We start from the raw sequence: 19,615 nt of genomic DNA, 5'->3' as shown, positions 1-19,615 counted from the left end.
GTCCCTCAAACCAATAGTTTGAGAAACTACTGTCAACTCAGGTATAGTGTATTAATTTTCCGATCAATAGTTGGTACTAGCTGAAGCATATACTAAAAGATATGTCAGGGCTGAACAATTTGAGACTTTTGTAAATCATGATTTATCTCTATTTTGTTTCTAAAATCCAAATATTAATCAAGTTTTATACCACTCTTTGATCAGAAGTATTTAGAACTAAAAGTCAACTTATCGAGCTTAAAGCCATAGGGTTGCACTATGAAATTTAACATACTTGAGAAATGCAAATTTATGGATAGATTTTCTTTATTAATGGCTACTAATAATGGCCTGTAATCAAAGTAAAACCTTTAGCAAATAATTACCAACTTAATTGCTGTATAAATAGGGTAATTCTTGAATTTCTAATTGTCTTTCCTGCTGAACCTTAATGTCAAGATAAATTATCTTAGTAGTAAGTTTGTTTCCTTACATGTAGATATAATTTACATTAATTGAAAGTGATTTTTCATCATTTATAGACTAACCTCTCCCAACTCTTTGTATAAATATGAAAATATCTCTGCACTAGGCAAAAAAAGGTCATCCTTAGATTACGGCCTTGAGTATGGACTATCCCAAGGTTACTATTAGAAGTCAGATTTGAAATCTAAGTAACTTCCCTCATTCTCTCTTCAAATTCTCAGATACCAATTTGCTTCAAAAGATAGAGTGGACTTTTAAAATGAGTAATTAATATCATTTTCAGGAATTGAGTTTTCTTGGTATACTAGGTACGATTTTTAGTACATACCAAATCCCTCAATCTGCTGTGTTAAAATACAGATTTCGTAAGTGTGAATATTGTCACTTCTTTAATTTGGATTAACTATCTTTGTTGTTTGACAGTGAACACCTCCAAGTAGAATCGAAGGGAAGTGAGAGTAAAACCAGTAATAAAGGAACTTGTACACTTTCCATTATCTTTCTTCTCAGGAATGGTTTATGGCGCTGGCACCAGCAGTTTTGTCTAGATGTGGTAACCTTCTCTTCTTCCCATTATGTTCCTGCCCTATCATTATTTTCCACACTATTCTAAGCTAAAGGATGACTGAGTCGGTCTGTCTTTATCCCATCTTATTTGTTGTGTGCCAAGCCTCTGCAGTGCTCTCCTAAGCCAGTCTGTCCTGTGCTGACCTTGTTTTTGAAAACTCTGAGAACAACACTATTCATAGTCCTATCATCCTTGCCTCACCCAAGTAACATACAGCGCTGTTGCCTCGAGTCCTCTCTGCCTCTCTGCTTTCCCCAGATTGAGTATAATAAAACATCTAAATACTCATAAGCATTGCATGGAAAGTTTCTTTGAAAAATTGTGGATCATTCCAGAGATGTAAAATGTGCTGTGGTGAAAAGTTTAATTTTGCACATTGCGGCTTTAGAATTCTGCCTCTTACCTAAGAAAATAGTGCAGTATAAAAAAATAATAATAATAGAATTCTGCCTCACAGTCTAGGTGTGTGATTTAATTTCTTTCATTTTAAGACTTTGCTTTGTTCCTAGCCCTTGTGGTAGCTGTTCTGCGCTTCATACAACTGAAACCGAAGGTTTTAAACCCGTGGCTGAATATTAGTGGATTGGTGGCTCTGTGTCTGGCTTCCTTCGGAATGACCTTACTTGGTAATTTTCAGGTACTTGATTTGGCCTTTTTCACCTCCCTCTGACACTGGTAAGACCTTCACTTCTGAGACTATCAAAGCTATTGAGGTATAATCACCATATGGCCCATATAATTCTGCACAAACCTTTTTTTAAAAACTAGGACTCTTTTCCATAGCAACTCGGAGGCGTTCAGCTGCTTCAAGATGAAGCTGAACATTTCCTTCCTAGCCATTGGCTGCCAGAAACTCATTAAAGTGGAAGATGAACGCAAACTTCGTACTTTTTATGAGAAGCATATGGCCACAGAAGTTGCTGCTTATGCTCTGGGTGAAGAATGGAAGGGTTATGTGGTCCGAATCAGTGGTGGGAACAACAAACAAGGTTTCTTGTTTGTGGGTGGAAACAAGCAGGGTATCCTGACCCATGGCCATGCCCACCTGCCTGTTACATTCCTGTTACAGACCAAGGAAAGCTGGAGAAAGAAAGAGAAAATTAGTTCGTGGTTGCATTGTGGATGCCAATCCGAGCGTTCTCAACTTTGTTATTGTGAGAAAAAGAGAGCAGGCTATACCTGGACTGACTGATACTAGGGTGCCTCGTCACCTGGGGCCTAAAAGAGCTAGCAGAATCCGCAGACTTTTCTTTTCTTTTTTGAGATGGAGTCTCGCTCTGTCGCCCAGGCTGGAGTGCAGTGGCGAGATCTCAGCTTACTGCAACCTCCGCCTCCTGGGTTCAAGTAATTCTCCTGCCTCAGCCTCCTGAGTAGCTGGGACCACGGGGCATGCCACCACGCCCAGCTAAATTTTTGTATTTTTAGTAGAGACGGGGTTTCACAATGTTAGCCAGGATGGTCTTGATCTCCTAACCTCGTGACCTGCCCGCCTCAGCCTCCCAAGTTGCTGGGATTACAGGCCCGAGCCACCGCGCCTGGTCAAACTTTTCAGTGTCTCTAAAGAAGATGATGTCTGCCAGTATGTTGTAAGAAAGCCCTTAAACAAAGAAGGTAAGAAACCTAGGACCAAAGTACCCAAGATTCAGCGTCTTGTTACTCCACGTGTCCTGCAGCACAAACAGCAGCCTATTGCTCTGAAGAAGCAGTGTACTAAGAAAAATAGGGAAGAGGCTGCAGAATATGCTAAACTTTCGGCCCAGAGAATGAAGGAGGCTAAAGGGAAGCGCAAGGAAAAAGTTGTGAAGAGATGCAGACTTTCCTCTCTGCGAGCTTCTGCTTCTAAGTCTGAATCTAGTCAGGAAAAAGATTTTTTGAGTAACAAATAAGATGAGACTCACAAAAAGAAAAAAAAAAATTAGGAACATTGGTTCCTAATATGCACAGGTTCTCCGGAGTTCGGCCTTTCTAGTCTCTCAGCCTGGTCTTCCTGAGTTCTCTTAAACGTGCGAGGGTGTTAAATATGCCTATGAAATACAGTGTGGCTACTGAGAAAAGCAGCTACTAGAACAGCTGTATATTTTCTACAGAGGATTTCCAAGTGGTTTATACTTTTTTTCATAACAAATTGGATCCTAATGTACCTTTCTAGCAAACCAATAGGATCATTAGCTTTCTATAACTAAACACCAAACATCCTTACTGGATAAAAGGATGCTTTTCAGATTAGCAAATTTATGTGGAAGTCAAGTTTGAAAGCCCAGAATTTCTCCAGAACACTTATGACTTGTATAACGATATACTACTCCTAACTCTTCTTCTAGAAATTCAGAAGCCCAAGGTCACAACCTTTAAGCATAATTTTCCTTGCCAATACCATTACCCAACTCTTGACAAGAATGATTTTATTTGTAAAATAGACAAGGAAACCTCTGTACTATGACAGTGGTTGACTGATTTCCCTCCCTCCCCACCAACCTCCAACCTATGCTATTTCTACTACAGCTAGAAACTTCCTCCTTGAGGGCAAACACTGATCCTGACACTCTTCCCCCGTCTGTTGAATGAAACCCCAAATGACATAGGCATTCAAGACCCTCAGCATTCTATTGTTCATTTAGTAATGTTCCTAATGAAAATAGTAGTGGATTTTCTAAGGCCATTTCTTGTCCTACCCTCAGCACTGCTGATTCATTAAACCAGGGTCACTCATTCCCAAAGACTTCCCCTGGCACATAGTAGCAACCCAGTAAGTACTTTTTGCTTGGTGAGTTGTAAATGGGCAATCCCACCAATTCCTTTAACTATTCTATCTCCCATCTATATCCAGCTAGGCAACCAGAAAGCTGCATTCTTAGATTATATTGGCTGAGGCAGTGATTACCAGGAGAATATTTGAGAGTTTATCCTGTTAAGATCCAAAATGTAAGGCATGGGGCATGTTAACTGAAATTTTGGTGGGAGTCTTTCCCCCACTTGCTGGCCTGTGCTGAGGGTACAGGCATGCTGTAAAGTGCTCAATCACTATTGTTTCTCTTGACCAGGGCTTTGATGAGTTACTAAGAACACATTTTGTTCTTTACAAAAGTCCTAGAAAAATCCCCAAGATTGGGTGGCTTTGGTGAACCACAAATACTCAAGACCATGAATGTTGACACTACTTATGAAGAACGTTTGCTGGAATATAACAGAATACATGAGAAATGACAAATTAGTTTCCCATGGAGAAACCAGGTGGCTAGTATATGGGATGGGAGACAGACTTTTCAATCTATCCCTCATTATAATTTTTTTAAGTTTAACTATGTCACTATATTATCTTTTTTTAAAGATTAAAAATAATAAATTAATAGATTTATATAACATGGAAAACCAATTTTCTAAAAGCAAAATTTGATTTCAGGTATCATTATTTTAAGTAATTTTGAAAATATGTCTTTTGAACTGTGAGAGAAAACATGGCTTCTTCCAAAAAAGAGGTAAAAATCCTACAGCCAAATACAATAGAAAAAATTGTAAAAGGAAAGTAATATTGTTTTGATGCAACCCTTATGAACAATGTCAAACAGCGAAACAGCTGAAGGCAATAGCAATTCAAAAAAATAATACTTTCACAATGGGTTTAAAAGCTATGTCTTCAACAATAGATTTTACTTTCTTATATGTGCACTTAAAAAATATATGTTGAAGAAAAGGAAAAGGAAGAAAATTTTTAAAAAATATGTAAATACATAGTGAACTTTTATCATACCACCGTACTCTAGCCTGGGCAACAGAGCAAGACCCCACCTCAAATACATATATATATATACAAACATATATGCTAGGTTTGATGAAGACGTGGATAGACTTTTTTTTTTTTTTTTGGAGAAATGGATAGTCTTGGTGAAGTATGATTGACTGAAAAAATTATGATCTAATGGTGATAATCTGAAAAATATATATATTTACATATGTATATATGTATAATATACACATGAAAATATAAAAAAGTGATGGATATATTTTTTAAATATCAGTGGGTAATGATTTGGGGAGTTTACATCTATAACCGCCAATGGCAATAACCTAAACAGGAGTCCTCTATAAAAGCCTTAAGTATGAATCTTCAAATACTGTTGTCCTACTGTGGGTCTCTATATATGTGGCAAAAGCTCATAGGTGACAGTTTTTCTTATTACTATGGGAAAATAAAACTAAAAAAAATTCTCATTAACAATGAATTAGGGCTGGGTGTGGTGGCTCACGCCTGTAATCCCAACACTTTGGGAGGCCGAGGCAGTTGGATCATCTGAGGTTGGGAGTTTGAGATCAGCGTGGTCAACATGGTGAAACCCCGTTTCTACTAAAATACAAAAATTAGCTGGGCATGGTGGCATATGCCTGTAATCCCAGCTACTTGGGAGGCTGAGACATAAGAATTGCTTGAACCCAGGAGTCTGAGGTTGCAGCGAGTGGAGATCGCACTACTGCATTCCAGCCTGGGTGACAGAGTGAGACTCTGTCTCAAACAAACAAACAACAACAACAACAACAACAAACAATTATTTAGGCCAGGCACCATGGTGGCTCACGCCTGTAATCCCAGCACTTTGGGAGGCTGAGGGAGGAGAATCGCTTGAACCCAGGAGGCAGAGATTGCAGTGAACCGAAATCATGTCACTGCACTCCAGCCTGGGCGACGGAGCACTCCGTCTCAAAAAAAACAAACAAACAATGAATTAGTCACATTACATAGACGGGCCAGTTTTGCAAGAGTGAAGAACAGAGCTTAAAGGGTTTTAGTTGTCTGTGCCAATTAAATATTGACTTCCCTAGAATTGGCTGTCCTCCATCAGTAAATATATATTGGCCAGGATTGATGGCTCACGCCTGTAATCTCAGCACTTTGGGAGGCTGAGGCAGGAGGATTACTTGAGTTCAGGAGTTCATGACCAGTCTGGGCAACACAGGGAGACACCATCTCTATAAAAATAAAAAAATAAAAAATTAGCGCTCTGCTCCTGCTGCCAAAGGTGCTGAAAGGAAAGAAGGCCAAAGTGAAGAAGGTGGCTCTGGCCCCTGCTGTCGTGAAGAAGCAGGAGGCCAAGAAAGTGGTGAATCCCTGGTTTGAGAAAAGGCCTAAGAATTTTGGCACTGGACAGGACATCCAGCCCAAAAGCGACTTCACTCGCTTTGTGAAATTGCCCCGCTATATCAGGTTGCAGCGGCAGACAGCCATCCTCTATAAGCAGCTGCGATTAACCTCTGTAAGTGCTTCCTGCGATTAACCTCTGTAAGTGCTTCCTGCAATTAACCAGTTCACCCAGGCCCTGGACCGCCAAGCAGCTACTCAGCTGCTTAAGCTAGCCCACAGGTACAGACCAGAGACAAAGCAAGAGAAGAAGCAGAAGCTGTTGGCCAGGGCTGAGAAGAAAGCTGCCTGCAAAGAGGACATCCCCACTAAGTAACCACCTGCCCTTCGAGCAGGAGTTAACACTGTCACCACCTTGGTGGAAAACAAAAAGGCTCAGCTGGTGGTGATTGCACACGATGTGGATCCCATCAAGCAATAGTTGTCTTCCTGCCTGCCCTGTGTCGTAAAATGGGGGTCTCTTGCTGCATTATCAAGAGGAAGGCAAGACTGGGACGTCTAGTCCACAGGAAGACCTGCACCACTGTCATCTTCATACAGGTTAACTTGGAAGACAAAGGAGCTTTGGCTAAGCTGGTGGAAGCTATCAGGACCAATTACAACAACAGATCCGATGAGATCCGCCGTCACTGGGGAGGCCATGTCCTGGGTCCCAAGTCTGTGGCTCACATTGCTAAGCTCAAAAAGGCAAAGGCTAAAGAACTTGCCACCAAGCTGGGTTAAATGTACACTGTTGAGTTTTCTGTACATAAAAAACAAAGTAATACAAATTTTCCTTCAAAATAAAAAAATCAGCCAGGCATGGTGGCATGCACCTGTGGTCCCAGCTACTCCAGAGGCTGAGGTGGGAGGATCGCTTTGAGACAGGGATCCGTGATCATGCCACTGTATTTCAGCCTGGGAGACAGAGTAAAGACGCTGTCTCAAAACAAACAAACAAACAAACAAACAACAACAACAACAACAACAAAAAAACATGTCCAAATCCCTGGTCTAATTTTCTTATCCTGGAAAAGTTTGGGGTGTATGCTTGTAGAAACATTTCTTTTTCAGTAACTCTCCTGCTGTTTTCTTTTACTTTTTCTACACAAATGTTTTTAAGGGTTGGGGGTATTATTTATTTCCTTCATCCCCTCAGAGTTCAAACCATTTGAGAATAGAACAAAGAGCTAATCTTTCTACATCCCATTATTGGGATATTTCTTTTCCTATCTTTTCCCCTCATATATTTCTTCAACTTGCCTGTCTTCTTTGCTGAATGGGCCTTCATGTGTCATTATCCATTCATCCCTAAGCTCACGAATGATGAAGAAATCCATAACGTCGGAACTTCCTTGACCTTTGGATTTGGCACATTGACCTGCTGGATCCAGGCTGCGCTGACACTCAAGGTCAACATCAAGAATGAAGGACGGAGAGTTGGAATTCCACGGGTTATTCTGTCAGCATCTATCACTCTCTGTGTGGTCCTCTGTATCCTTTGAATGTGAAAAGCTTCTTTTGCCAGTCAGATGAAAACAAGTAGGTTGTCTCTGTAGAAGAACCCAGTGGGTTAGGATATTCTGCCAGATCTTCTCAGAATCTTAAGGCAAAGGTAAATGGGTATAAAAACAAAAACCCTCAGACCAATTTTTCATGCCAAAGGGGAGATGGAGAAATAAAAATAAAACAAGGTCTGCCCTCTCCAGATTGTTTCAATCTGCAGGAATGGTGTCATACATTCTCCTTTCACTAATGATGTAAAAGTTCTATTTGTGAAAATCAGAGAATGCATAGCCAAAACAGAATTGTCATTTTTTTCCTCCAGCTTAAAAAATGCATTTGTGACTTTATTAATGGCCCTGTTATTTCATTTCATTTATTAGCTCTGAAATGAATTTCAGACGACCAATACATTTATATCTTTCAGGAAAATAATGAAGCTTTTCTGGAAGACAAATTCAAGCACTAGATTGGCGCTGCATGTGTAGTTTTCCTCAAATATTTGAGGTTTTGGGGTGCTATTCATTTCCCTTCCTCCACTCAGAGTTTGAACCAATTGAGAATAGATGCTAGGAGCCAGATGGGGATGAAGAAATCAGCCTTTATCCTAGTAAACCTGGAAAGGAAAATGCTGCAGGTCTCCTCTCTCACACCTTGGAATTCAACTTAACCACCCAGTAACAAGCAGAGAAACCAGGGAAAGGCAGAAGAGAGCACCTCACTCCGCTTAGCCCCACACAGATCCCAAAGAGAGTCTAGCTTAGGATGGAGTGTAGTGACCTCACCTACTGGTAGTGTGGCCCAATAGAAGCCTGCCAGTTCCCATCCCACCAATCAGATCAGTCACTCATTCCATGGAGTGGAGTAATCAGAAGCGTTCAACACTTTGGGAGGTGGAGGCAGGAGGATCGCTTGAAGCCAGGAGCTCAAGATCCACCTGGACAACAAAGGGAGACCCTGTCTCTACAAAAAAAAAAAAAAAAAAAAAAAATCTAAAAATCAGCTGGGTGTTGTGGCGAGAACCTGTAATCTCAGTTACTGGGGAGGCTGAGGCGGGCTTGCTTGAGCCCAGGAGTTTGAGGCTGCAGCAAGCTAAGATCAACTCTGTCTCTAACAATAAATAGATAAATAATAAAGGCCTGGTGCTGTGGCTCATGCTGTAATCCTAGCACTTTGGGAGGCTGAGGCAGGAGGATTGCTTAAGCCCAGCAGTTCAAGACCAGCCTGGGCACGACAGCAAAACCTGGTCTCTATAAAAATTTGTTTTAGAAAAATCAGCAGGGTGTGGTGGTGTGCACCTGTAGTCCAAGCTACTTGGGAGGCTTGGGGAGAGGATCACTTGATCCCAGGAATTTGAGGCTGCAGTGAGCTGTGATCATGCCACTGCAATCCAGCCTGGGTGACAGAGTGAGACCCTGACTCAAAAAATAAAATAAAATAAAAGGCAAAAATAAAAGAAGTGTTCACTCCAGTAAGGCCCTCCTCAGGAAACCAGAGAAAGGAATCAAGGTTCCTAAAGGGTAGATTGTACAGAAAATGCAATTACACATCTTCAGTCGTGATAATCACCAATTTTTAGACAGTGTGCTAGGCATTATTCTAAGTACTTTAAATGTATCAACTCTTTTTATCCTCACTTAACATGTAAGAACAGTGAATCACAGAGAAGTTTAATTTGCCTAAGATCACACAGATAATGTGTGGTGGATCAAGATTTAAACTCAGGCTCAGCTCTTGCACTCTTAACCACTACAGGACCCCACCTTAGAGAAAGTAGCTTTAGAATGAAACAATGGCATTTGCAGCAACCTGGTTGGAATTGGAGACCATTATTCTAAGTGAAGTAACTCGGGAATGAAAAACCAAACATCCCATGGTCTCACTCATAAGTGGGAGCTAAGCTGTGAGGACACAAAGGCATAAAAATGACACAGTGGACTTTGGGGACTCAGGGGAAAGGATGGGAGGGAGCTGAGGGATAAAAGACTACAAATTGGGTGCACTATGCACTGCTTGGGTGGTGGGTGCACCAAAATCCCAGAAATCATCACTGAAGAACTTATTCATGCAACCAAACACCAGCTGCTCCCCAAAATCCTATTGAAATACAAATAAATAAATAAATAAATAAAAATCAAAAGTTCAAAAATAGGTAGAAAAAAATAAAGTATATCAATTTAAAAAAAGAGAGAGAAAGTAGCTCTAAAATATGAATAGAAGCAGACCCTAAGATGAGGGGGGAAAGAATAAAGTATGAAAACACACAGTTCAAGAGCCCATTCTCTAGTTAGTGGAGTATTTGGACTACTTATTTTGTCTTCATTCACAAATTCCCATTCCACCGTTTTGCTGATTTTCCAAAGTTCTACAGTCACATTAGATAGAGAACATTTAAGGACTTAAGTTCAAGCCAAAAAACTTGGTTCTTGCTAGCAACCTAATAAATACTTTATGAACAAAAAGATCAAAACTCTGCCAATATAAGATATAAGGAGATATGCTTTCTCCATTAATTTAAGTAATAAGTTAATATTGCTTTGGCAATGTTTTGCACCCTTGTTCAGAAGAATGTGCAGACTTTAAGTCATTCTGAGATGTTTTTTGTGATTTAAGACAGGGTCTCATTCTGTCGCCTAGGCTGGAGTGCAGGGGCATGATATTGGCTCACTGCAACCTCCGCCTCCTGGGTTCAAGCCATCCTCCCATCTCAGCCTCGAGAGTAGCTGGGATTACAGGCACACGCCAAAACACCCGGCTAATTTTTGTAGTTTTAATAGAGACGTGGTTTCACCATGTTGCCCAGGCTGGTCTCGAACTACTGGGCTCAAGTGATATGCACTCCTTGGCCTCCCAAAGTGTTAGGATTACAGGCGTGAGCCACTTTGCCTGGCCTATCCCAAGCTTTGAGCTTTCACCAAATGATTCTGATTCATGCTCTTTCTGAACACGTGCAATCTTTTTTTTTTCTTTTGTTCTCAGGTGAATGGATGAAGGCCCAGTTAGCAGAGCAAAGTTTGGCTGAAGTAATTTCACATTCTTGCTCTCTGAAAATTTCCCGATTTCAGGTCTAATTTCAGAAGATAGAACTAATTCTGAGGAGACATTTCTGATCTTTCTAAGTAAATGCATCTAGTTCCTCAGACACTTGGCCTTTCACTAAAGCATGCTATGAACTTTTTACCCTTCTTCCCAGCTCCTCCCTCCATTTATTCTGTTGTGTATATACAGATACAGATACACACAACACACACACACACACACACACACACTCCATATATATATCCAGGCATAAGAGTCTCATCTGTTTTTCTTTTTTTAATGATGGGGCCTTGCCGTCACCCTAGCTAGAGAGCAGTGGTGCAGTCGTAGCTCACTGCAGCCTCAAACTCCTGGGCTCAAGTGATCTTCCCACCTCAGCATTCCAAAGCACTGGGATTACAGGCATGAGCTACCCCACCTGGCCTCATCTGTTTATCATACAAGTTTAGATACGATACGAGGAATGAAACTAGTCTATACAGTATTGTCTGAAAGACAATAGTGAAAATTAGAAGAGACAGACGGGCCAGCCACTCAGACACTGTTAGTAGCACTGCAGAGCCAAACACAACTTACATGTCAGTAGTTAGTAATTTGATATGGTCAAAATTATTTCTGCAGATATAACGATAACTATGAATTCATAGTCATTTGCAGTGCTTTCTTCTTTTTTTTTTTAAGATGGAGTCTCACTCTGTCCCCCAGCCTGGAGAGCAGTGGCCAGTCTCGGCTCACCATTTGCAGTGATTTTTTTTGAAATAGCTCAATTTTTCTGGCCAACTAATTACTTTGGAATTGTAATCCTTTTCCTAATCTCCCAGTTTCATAAGCAGCTACAGAGTACGGCTATTGAATACATGGCACAGGAGTTAGAGTGCTTGTTTGAGCCCGGCTCAGCCAATTAATACCTGTGTGACCTCAGGCAAGTTACTTACCCGTTTGGTCTCAGTTTCCCTATTTTTAAACAAACTGACAATTATTTGGATAAGAGAGTATTTAAGGGCAAATAGAACACGTAAAAATGAGAAACAAAAACAACGGTAACAGGATTGTTGTGAGGATTAAGTGACACTATCCATGAAAGCACCTAAAAGCATGTCTACCACCACGTAGGAGCTCAATAATGTTAACTTATTATTCATATAGATTTTCGTGTTCAACAAGCTCTAGCAGGCTACCAGTTTTGCTAGTGATGAGGAGAGCCAGACTTTTCCTATAATCTCTCTCTGCCCTGAAAAGATTCCAGTTTTAATGTGGCTGATGAGGGTATTTTCCTTGACTGCTTCTCCCCAGACTTCATCCTCATGGCCCAGAGCATCCACATGTACGCAGCCAGGGTCCAGTGGGGCCTGGTCATGTGCTTCCTGTCTTATTTTGGCACCTTTGCCGTGGAGTTCCGGCATTACCGCTATGAGATTGTTTGCTCTGAGTACCAGGAGAATTTCCTAAGCTTCTCAGAAAGCCTGTCAGAAGCTTCTGAATATCAGACTGACCAGGTGTAACCCATCAGTTTTTCCTTGCTGGTGAGGTGGGTGTGACAGTGGGGGAGGGGCCAGTAGGACACACTCACGGGACTTGACACAGAACCTCATTTCTCTCTCTCTCTCTCACACACACACACACACACACACACACACACACACACACACAATCATGGCCACATTTGCCAAATGAGCTTTTCAGGGCGAGTTATTTCTTTAATGAAAAAGCACAAGCCCTTATGTGTTGAAATACATGTTGTTACACTGAAAATATATGCACGACAGAGCAAGAAGCTAGTGCATGATCACTTATCCATCCCCTTCCCAGCACTTCCTCCTCTTCCCATTCTCTCCACATGTCTCAAGCACCCTACCGAGTAGGGCAGGCCAAATGTTCCTTGGGAGTGATGCCAACTCCCGACGTTGCCTTCAGCTCCAAAGGGCTTGGAACCAGCTCGTGAGAAAGTTCTGAATCTGGAGCTAATATTCTTGAATGGATAATAGTGTATCATCGAATAGGATGGAAATTGTATTGAGATGTGACCCTGTGTCGCCTGTGGAAAGGCATGGTGAGGAGAACTTTCCCACGAAAGCCCCCTTCATCGTTGTTCAGTGGTCGGCTGCATGGATCCCAGGAGAGACATATGCCACAGACTATGAGAGCAAAGCTCACCATCGTGATCTGGACTTGATGCACTGTGACTGAGAATGATTTCCAAATGTGAATATGTGTAGGGACCTGGTCTGCCAGGCCTGGAACAAGATGGGGGCAGTGAAGGTATGGTTTAGTGTTTGCTTTCATAGTAGGCCATGTACAATGTTTTATATTTCATAGTTTATTTTTCTTTTAAGTAACTACCATGAGTCTCTCTAAGCCTCATGGACAAAGATGTAGACCAAATGCAAGAGCTGAGCTTGCTTTGGGTTCAACCATGATCAAAGAAAAACTGAGGTCACCTGCAGGCTTACATTAGTAGCTAAGAAAATATCACAGAAAAATGGAAAGAAAATGGATGTGCAGAGGTAATAAAAAGAGCTGCTGCTGGACATTTATCAAAGATAGGCACCTTACAGTATCTTGTTGCAAGTCCAAATCAAGGGAGACTTTGTTAATATGTATCTTTTGCTCAAATTTAGTAGGTTTTTTTTTTTTTGGATTAAGGGCTTTTCAAATTTGGAATTTGTAGAAGCCAATTAAAAGATACCCTTCCTAAAAACCAAATTGACACAGCTGGCCACCCTGCTAGCCAACCCACAATTCCCAGTTCCCACCTGCTGAGAGTTCAGAACTCAGACTGTAGATGTGGGCTTTTGAGACTGTGCTTCATGAAGAAGAGCAGAATTCCAAATTCAAACTGTGTTGGAGTGAGCCAAGTGGACAGACCCTCCACGAATGCACTTTCTTTCAAGAAATCCCCAGATTTACCCCATAGAAGTCTGGGATTACCTGGAATATAATACGAAAAACATTTTTTAGGCTGGGCTTGGGGCTCACGCCTATAATCCCAACACTTTGGGATGCCAAGGCGGGCGGATCACCTGAGGTCGGGAGCTCGAGACCAGTCTGACCAACGTGTCAAGAAACCCCGTCTCTACTAAAAAAAAAAAAAAAAAAAAAAAAAAAAAAAAAAAAAAAAATTAGCCTGGCGTGGTGGCGCATGCCTGCAGTCCCAGCTATTCAGGAGGTGGAGGCAGGAGAATCACTTGAACTCAGGAGGCAGAGGCAGTGAGCCGAGATCACGCCATTGCACTCCAGCCTGGGCAACAAGAGCAAAACTCCGTCTCAAAAAAAAAAAAACAAAGAAAACATTTTTTAATTCAACCCAAAGTCTGAACTTCTTGAGGAAAAGGTCAATGTCTTTTCATCTCTGTATTTTTCCCCACCTCTTAGCGCAGTGCCTGGCACATATTAGGTGCTCAATAAATGTCTGTTGAATAGAATTCTTGATAATTTAAGAGTAGGAAAGGGCCGGGCGCAGTGGCTCACGCTTGTAATCCCAGCACTTTGGGAGGCCAAGGCGGGTGGATCACGAGGTCAGAAGATCGAGACCACAGTGAAAACCCGTCTCTACTAAAAATACAAAAAATTAGCCGGGCGTGGTGGCGGGCTCCTGTAGTCCCAGCTACTCGGAGAGGCTGAGGCAGGAGAATGGCGTGAACCCGGAAGGCGGAGCTTGCAGTGAGCCGAGATTGCGCCACTGCACTCCAGCCTGGGCGACAGAGCGAGACTCCGTCTCAAAAAAAAAAAAAAAAGAGTAGGAAAAAGGAGTGTCAGAGAGAGACTCAAAGATGAGTGAGAGAGCATGGAAGATGGCTGTTTCATGTGAGACAGGAATGGAAGAAGTCATGAATAGGGATCAGATGGGGGAGTGAGAATCCCTGTAAGTAAAATGTGAGGAAAAGAACAAGCGGAGAACAAGATTCTCCTGTCAAAAAGGCATCTTACTGTAAATAGTCCAAGGTGACATTTGTTAGTTTTGAATACTGCTTTTGGTTTTCTTTTTTTCATTTTTATATTTTAAAATTTTTATCAAAGAATAAAGACTTACGTAGTTTTCTTTTATTCTACACAATCCAAATTAAACAGCTTTTGGTGATGCAATTGTACACTTTCTTAAGAATATATCTAATACCACATTTTAGCAGAACCAAGCAATGACTGACATTATTCATTGGGATCTGGCCACTAAATAAAATTCTTTTATGCATAATTGTTATTTCTTTGCCTCTTACACCACTATTTCTTCTCTAATATTTAAACGTGTGAAAACCCAGTCAGATATTATGTTAAAAATGAACTTAAGTATTATATTGGTAGGGTGTTTTCCAACACCATCAACCAATTCTCTGATTCTTCCTGACACCAATTGAGTATCTACAATTCAATTCTGACACTAACTACCCGGAGTTAGTGTCAGATTCCACAGGTTTAAGGGCTGAGTCCCACAAGACTGCCTCACTTCCACTGCCAGTCACAAATACTGGGTCCACAGGTGACCCTCACTTCTGTCCATATTGGCTACAAAGTCAAAGGGGCTCCCACACACTGCCTGCTTAAGGTTCAAATAATTTGCTAGAACAGCTCACAGAACTCAGGAAAATCCTTACATTTGCAGGTTTATGATGAAGGCTACAACTTAGGAAGAGCCAAATTGAAAAGAAGCATAGGGCAAGGCATGGGGAGGTGCCTGGAGCTCCACGCCTGCCGAGAGCGCATAATCCTCCCAGCACCTCGCTGTGTTTGTCTACCTGGGAGCTCTGCAAATCTTACCATTCAAGGAGTTTATTTTATGGAGCTGGATCTCCAGACGCCCTCTCTCCCCAAAGCTCAAAGGTCAGGAGGTGTTTCTGCTGACCAGCCTGAGCCTGAGGTTATCCAGGGGCCCCACCTTAAGTGACCTCATTAGCATAAACTCAAGTGTGATCAAAAGGGGCTCATTATGTAGAACAAAAGACATCTCTCTAAGTAAACTTCAAAGGTTTTAGAAGTTCTATGCAGGAACTGGGGACAAAGACCAAATATAGCCATCCACCCACAGCAATGTTTCAGTCAAAAATGCACTGAATAGAAGGCAGTGGTCCCATAAGGTGGCTCATGCCTGTAATACCAGCACTTTGGGAGACCGAGGCAGGCGGATCACCTGAGGTCACGAGTTCGAGACCAGCCTGGTCAACATGGTGAACCCCTGTCTCTACTAAAATATACAAAAATCAGCTGGGCGTGGTGGTGCATGCCTGTGATCCCAGCTACTTGAGGCAGAGGCTGAGGCAGGAGAATCACTTGAACCCAGGAGGCGGAGGTTGCGGTGAACTGGGATCACACTACTGCAGCACTCCAGCCTGGGAGAAAGAGCGAGACTCCATTCCAAAAAAAAAAAAAAAGGCGAACTTACAATGAGGTCAAGTTTTATCATCTATGTTATTTGCTGGACTTTCTCTATCCCTGGTGTGGAAAAGTCAAATTTCGCATCCTGAAATGTATAATCTACTGGTTATCAATGGAGACTGGATACCACTGTTTATATTATTTTTGTATTTAGGCATTGCGTCCTCAGGATAGGTTAGGTTTTGCTGTCCCAACATAAAACTAATAAAACTAAAGTTTATTTCTCATACTGGATGTCTATCCAAGTTCAGCAGGGGGTTCTGCTCATTGTAACAACTCCGACCTTGGCTGATAGACGTTTCCTCTCGGCACATGCTCCCACAGTCGCTCACTGCCAAGGAAATGTGGCAGACTGCTCCCTGGCTCTCAGAGCTCCTGCCAGGAATGGCAAATGTTACTTAGCTTACATTTCACTGGCTAAGGAAACCGAGTGGCCTTCTCTAAGCATGGCACTCCTACCATGTGCCCACGATGGGAGATGCGTTTGTGAACAGCCCAGTGACCACCACAGGATCCTCAACTTCTTTAGTCATTGTCATTCCTTTGAGGTGAAGTTCCAAAGAATCATTAGAGAAGCCATCATAGTTCAGAAAGAGAGGAAAGGGACCATCTGTGGGGTTGGCACTATTTGATTCTCAGTGCTTTTCTTACCATATACCTAGATCGATAAGCAACACTTCACAATTTGATCACCCCCTTGCCACCTCTCTGCTTAAAACATTTTTACTTGGCTCTCAGAATATTGTGCCCTTTTAATTTGCCTCCTGCTTCTCTCTCCACCCAACTTCCTCTGCTGGGCCACATTCTCCCTGCCATCCCAACACTGGAGTACCCCATGGCTCCGTCCTGGCAACTCGTCTTTCCTACCCACACTCACTCTCTGAGTGACCTTGTCCAGTATTCCAGTTTTAACTATTGCCATGGACTGACGTTTCCCAGGTTCTCCAGGCCAGACCTCTATCCTCAGTACCATAGACCTGTGTCTTCAACTACCCTTACAGCATTTTCACTTGAAAGGCATCCCAAGTTTAACACATTCTGATCTAATCTCTTTAAACGCATTCCTCCCACCCAAGTTAGAGACAACCCATCTTTCAGTTGCTCACACTGAAACTTTGGAGCAATCCTCATCTCTTCTCTCTTGCACACCACAAATCCTGTCTGCTGCACCTTTAAAATATACTAGAATTCATCCACTGCCACTATCTAGTCCAAACCACTGCTATCTCTCCTGGATTTTTATAATAACATATAAAAATTAGTCTCTCTTCTTCCATCATTTGCTAAGGTGTGTCCTCAATACAGAAGTCAAAATGATCTCTCTAAAAGCTAAATTAGGCCTGACGTGGCTCATGCCTGTAATACCAGCACTTTGGGAGGCCGAGGAGGGAGGATCACTTGAGCCCAGAAGTTCAAGACCAGCCTGGGCAACATGGTAATACCCCGACTCTACAAAAAATTAGCCAGGCATGTTGGCACACACCTGTAGTCCCAGCTACCCAGGAGGCTGAGGAGGGAAGGTCACCTGAGCCTGGGAGGTCAAGGCTGCAGTGAGCCAAGATTGTGCCACTGCACTGTAGCCTGGGCAACAGAGTGAGACCCTGTCCAGAAAAAAAAAAAGCTTACATCATCATCTCTCCTCTGCTTAAAACCCTCCAGCACTCATCACTCAGCACTCAGAACTCCTTGTACTGAGACTAAAAACCCCAATCATTAAAATGCTTTACAAGGCCTAACAAGGTCTGCCTTTACACCTTTCCTTCTCTCTGTTCATCCCTCTGCCTCCCTGTGTTCTTCCAACAGTCAGACATGCTGTGGCCACAGGGCCTGATATGGTCTGGCTGTGTTCCCACCCAAATCTCATCTTGAACTGTAGTTCTCATAACCCCCATGTGTCATGGGAGGGACCCAGTGGGAGGTAATTGAATCATGGTGTTACCGGGGGGAGTCCTTGTTCTTAAAGCTCCCAAGATGGTGGCAGGCCACTTCCAAGATGGCAGCAAGCCTCTTATTCTCTGACCTGGGGTTCTTGGCCTCACAGATTCCAAGGAATGGAATCTTGGGCCATGTGGTGAGTGTTAAAGCTCTATTCAGCTTGATTAGGATGAACCCCAGGCACTTAACCGACGCAGGAACAATGGTGAGCCTCCAGCTCGATTGGGAGCAGCAGTGGGCGCTGCCTCGCTGGATCAGAAGTGCAGCAGACACCCTGCCGGATCCGGAGGGGTGGAAGTCAGCGGCAGCATCTGGGATGACAGCAATCAGCAGTGGTGGGCAGCGAGCGAAAGCTTAGTTCGAACCGGAACAAACACAGACCAGAGAGTGTGCAGTTGCAAGATTTAATAGAGTGAAAACAGAGCTCCCACACAATGGGAGGGGACCCAAAGAGGGTAGCCATTGCTGGCTCAAATGCCTGGGTTTATATCCTGATCATTGTCCCTCCCTCTGTGGTCTCAGGCGATAGATAATTGGCTATTCCTTTACCTCCTGTTTTAGCCTAAATAGCATTTCAGGGAGCTCTCTTTACTACCTGATTGGTCGGGTGTGAGCTAAGTTGCAAGCCCTGTGTTTAAAGGTGGATGCTGTCAACTTCCCATCTAGGCTTATGGATTCTTAGTCGGCCTAGGAAATCCAACTAGTCCTGTCTCTCAGTTCCCCCTCTCAACAGGAAAACCCAAGTGCTGTTGGGGAGGTTGGCCGATGACTGCTCTAAGTGCTTCCTGCTGAATTGGGGCATAGTAGGAGTCATGCAGTTGAGATTTCCTCCAGAGGGCTACCTTCAATGTCATCAACATTAGAGCATGGGCTAGCAGGCTGGTCCAAGGGTCCGCGGTAGATTTTAGTGATGGACTGCATCTGGGGCTCCATTTGAAGAACCATTTGTAGCTTTACAGCTTTGATTCTGGAAGAGACAAACTTAACAAGGAGGTTAAAGATGCAGGATCCAAAGAGAAGTAACAATATTATAGTTGCTAGAGGTCCTAAGAAGGGGAGAATCCAGGCCATCCATTGGCTGAGGAGGTCCCAGGGACTGGTGTTTTGAAGCTCCTCTGCTCTACGTTGTATTCGATCTCGAATTTCTTTAACTTTCTCGGTGACAATTCCGGATTGATTAACATAATAACAGCATTCTTCCCCTAAAAATAAACAGGTTCCCCCCATTTCAGCAGTTAGCAAGTCTAAAGCTCTTTGATTTTGAAGGACCACTGCTGCTAGGAAGTTAAGTTGATTTTGCAAGGTGACCAGTGAGTTGGCAACCCATTCCATGTCACCATTGAGTTCTTGAGATTGTTTATAGTAGAACTGAGTAGAGGTTGTGATACCGCCAGTGCCAGTGCCTAGTCTGCCTAGCACTCCTGCTCTGGTAACAAAAAGAAGAATGGGTCTCTTTTGGTGCAGGGCTTAGGTACAACATAATTATATAAATCTTGTTCTGGGTAGATGGTCATGGGGGCACTAAGAATGAGAGGAAGCACATAGATTCTGAAGAGCCATTTAAACAATGATAGGCAGAGGTACTACAGACAAAAAATATTCCTGAGGGTAGGCAGACCATTTGTGTG

The 19,615-nt window shown here is 42.6% G+C and overlaps 2 protein-coding genes and 2 pseudogenes across 3 annotated transcripts in view; 3 read left to right on the top strand and 1 right to left on the bottom strand.

Annotated features, from left to right (window-relative positions):
• The window catches only part of TMEM150C (transmembrane protein 150C), a 79,535-nt gene extending 66,311 nt beyond the window's left edge, over positions 1-13,224 (top strand). Inside the window, exons 6-8 of the mRNA XM_030819068.1 lie at positions 1,543-1,670; positions 7,460-7,637; positions 11,979-13,224. Coding sequence (XP_030674928.1) covers positions 1,543-1,670; positions 7,460-7,637; positions 11,979-12,187 — 515 coding nt within the window. The 3' untranslated portion in view covers positions 12,188-13,224. The remainder of the gene's footprint in view (positions 1-1,542; positions 1,671-7,459; positions 7,638-11,978) is intronic.
• Positions 1,845-2,994, top strand: LOC105738245 (annotated as a pseudogene).
• On the top strand, positions 4,489-6,887 carry LOC105738192 (annotated as a pseudogene).
• Positions 12,362-19,301, bottom strand: LOC105738246 (syncytin-1). Of its 2 annotated transcripts, none has more exons than XR_001114014.2 (2): positions 13,439-13,729; positions 12,362-12,919 (listed from the first exon to the last, which is right to left on the bottom strand). XR_001114014.2 is itself a non-coding variant. In XM_030819069.1 (2 exons), the coding sequence occupies exons 1-2, from the start codon at positions 19,212-19,214 to the stop codon at positions 12,675-12,677; spliced, it is 630 nt and encodes a 209-aa protein (XP_030674929.1). In that variant the 5' UTR covers positions 19,215-19,301; the 3' UTR covers positions 12,658-12,674. The 2 variants fall into 2 exon arrangements, 1 of the variants encoding a protein (XP_030674929.1); XM_030819069.1 differs by lacking the exon at positions 13,439-13,729 and adding an exon at positions 18,830-19,301 and having other exon boundaries at positions 12,658-12,919.
• Positions 19,302-19,615: the final 314 nt, after the last annotated feature.

This window comes from Nomascus leucogenys, chromosome 9 (genome assembly GCF_006542625.1).
Source record: "Nomascus leucogenys isolate Asia chromosome 9, Asia_NLE_v1, whole genome shotgun sequence".
Lineage (NCBI taxonomy): Eukaryota > Metazoa > Chordata > Mammalia > Primates > Hylobatidae > Nomascus > Nomascus leucogenys.
Note: the sequence above shows the minus strand (reverse complement) of the source record. Positions and strands in the feature narration are given on the sequence as shown.

Bases quoted from the DNA above. Each gene is read 5' to 3' on its own strand.
- LOC105738246 (XM_030819069.1), bottom strand. From the start codon at position 19,214: ATGGGGGGAACCTGTTTATTTTTAGGGGAAGAATGCTGTTATTATGTT. The intron at 12,920-18,829 runs GTAGCCCTCTGG...ATCTTGTTCCAG, and splicing joins TAATGTTGATGACATTGAAG to GCCTGGCAGACCAGGTCCCT.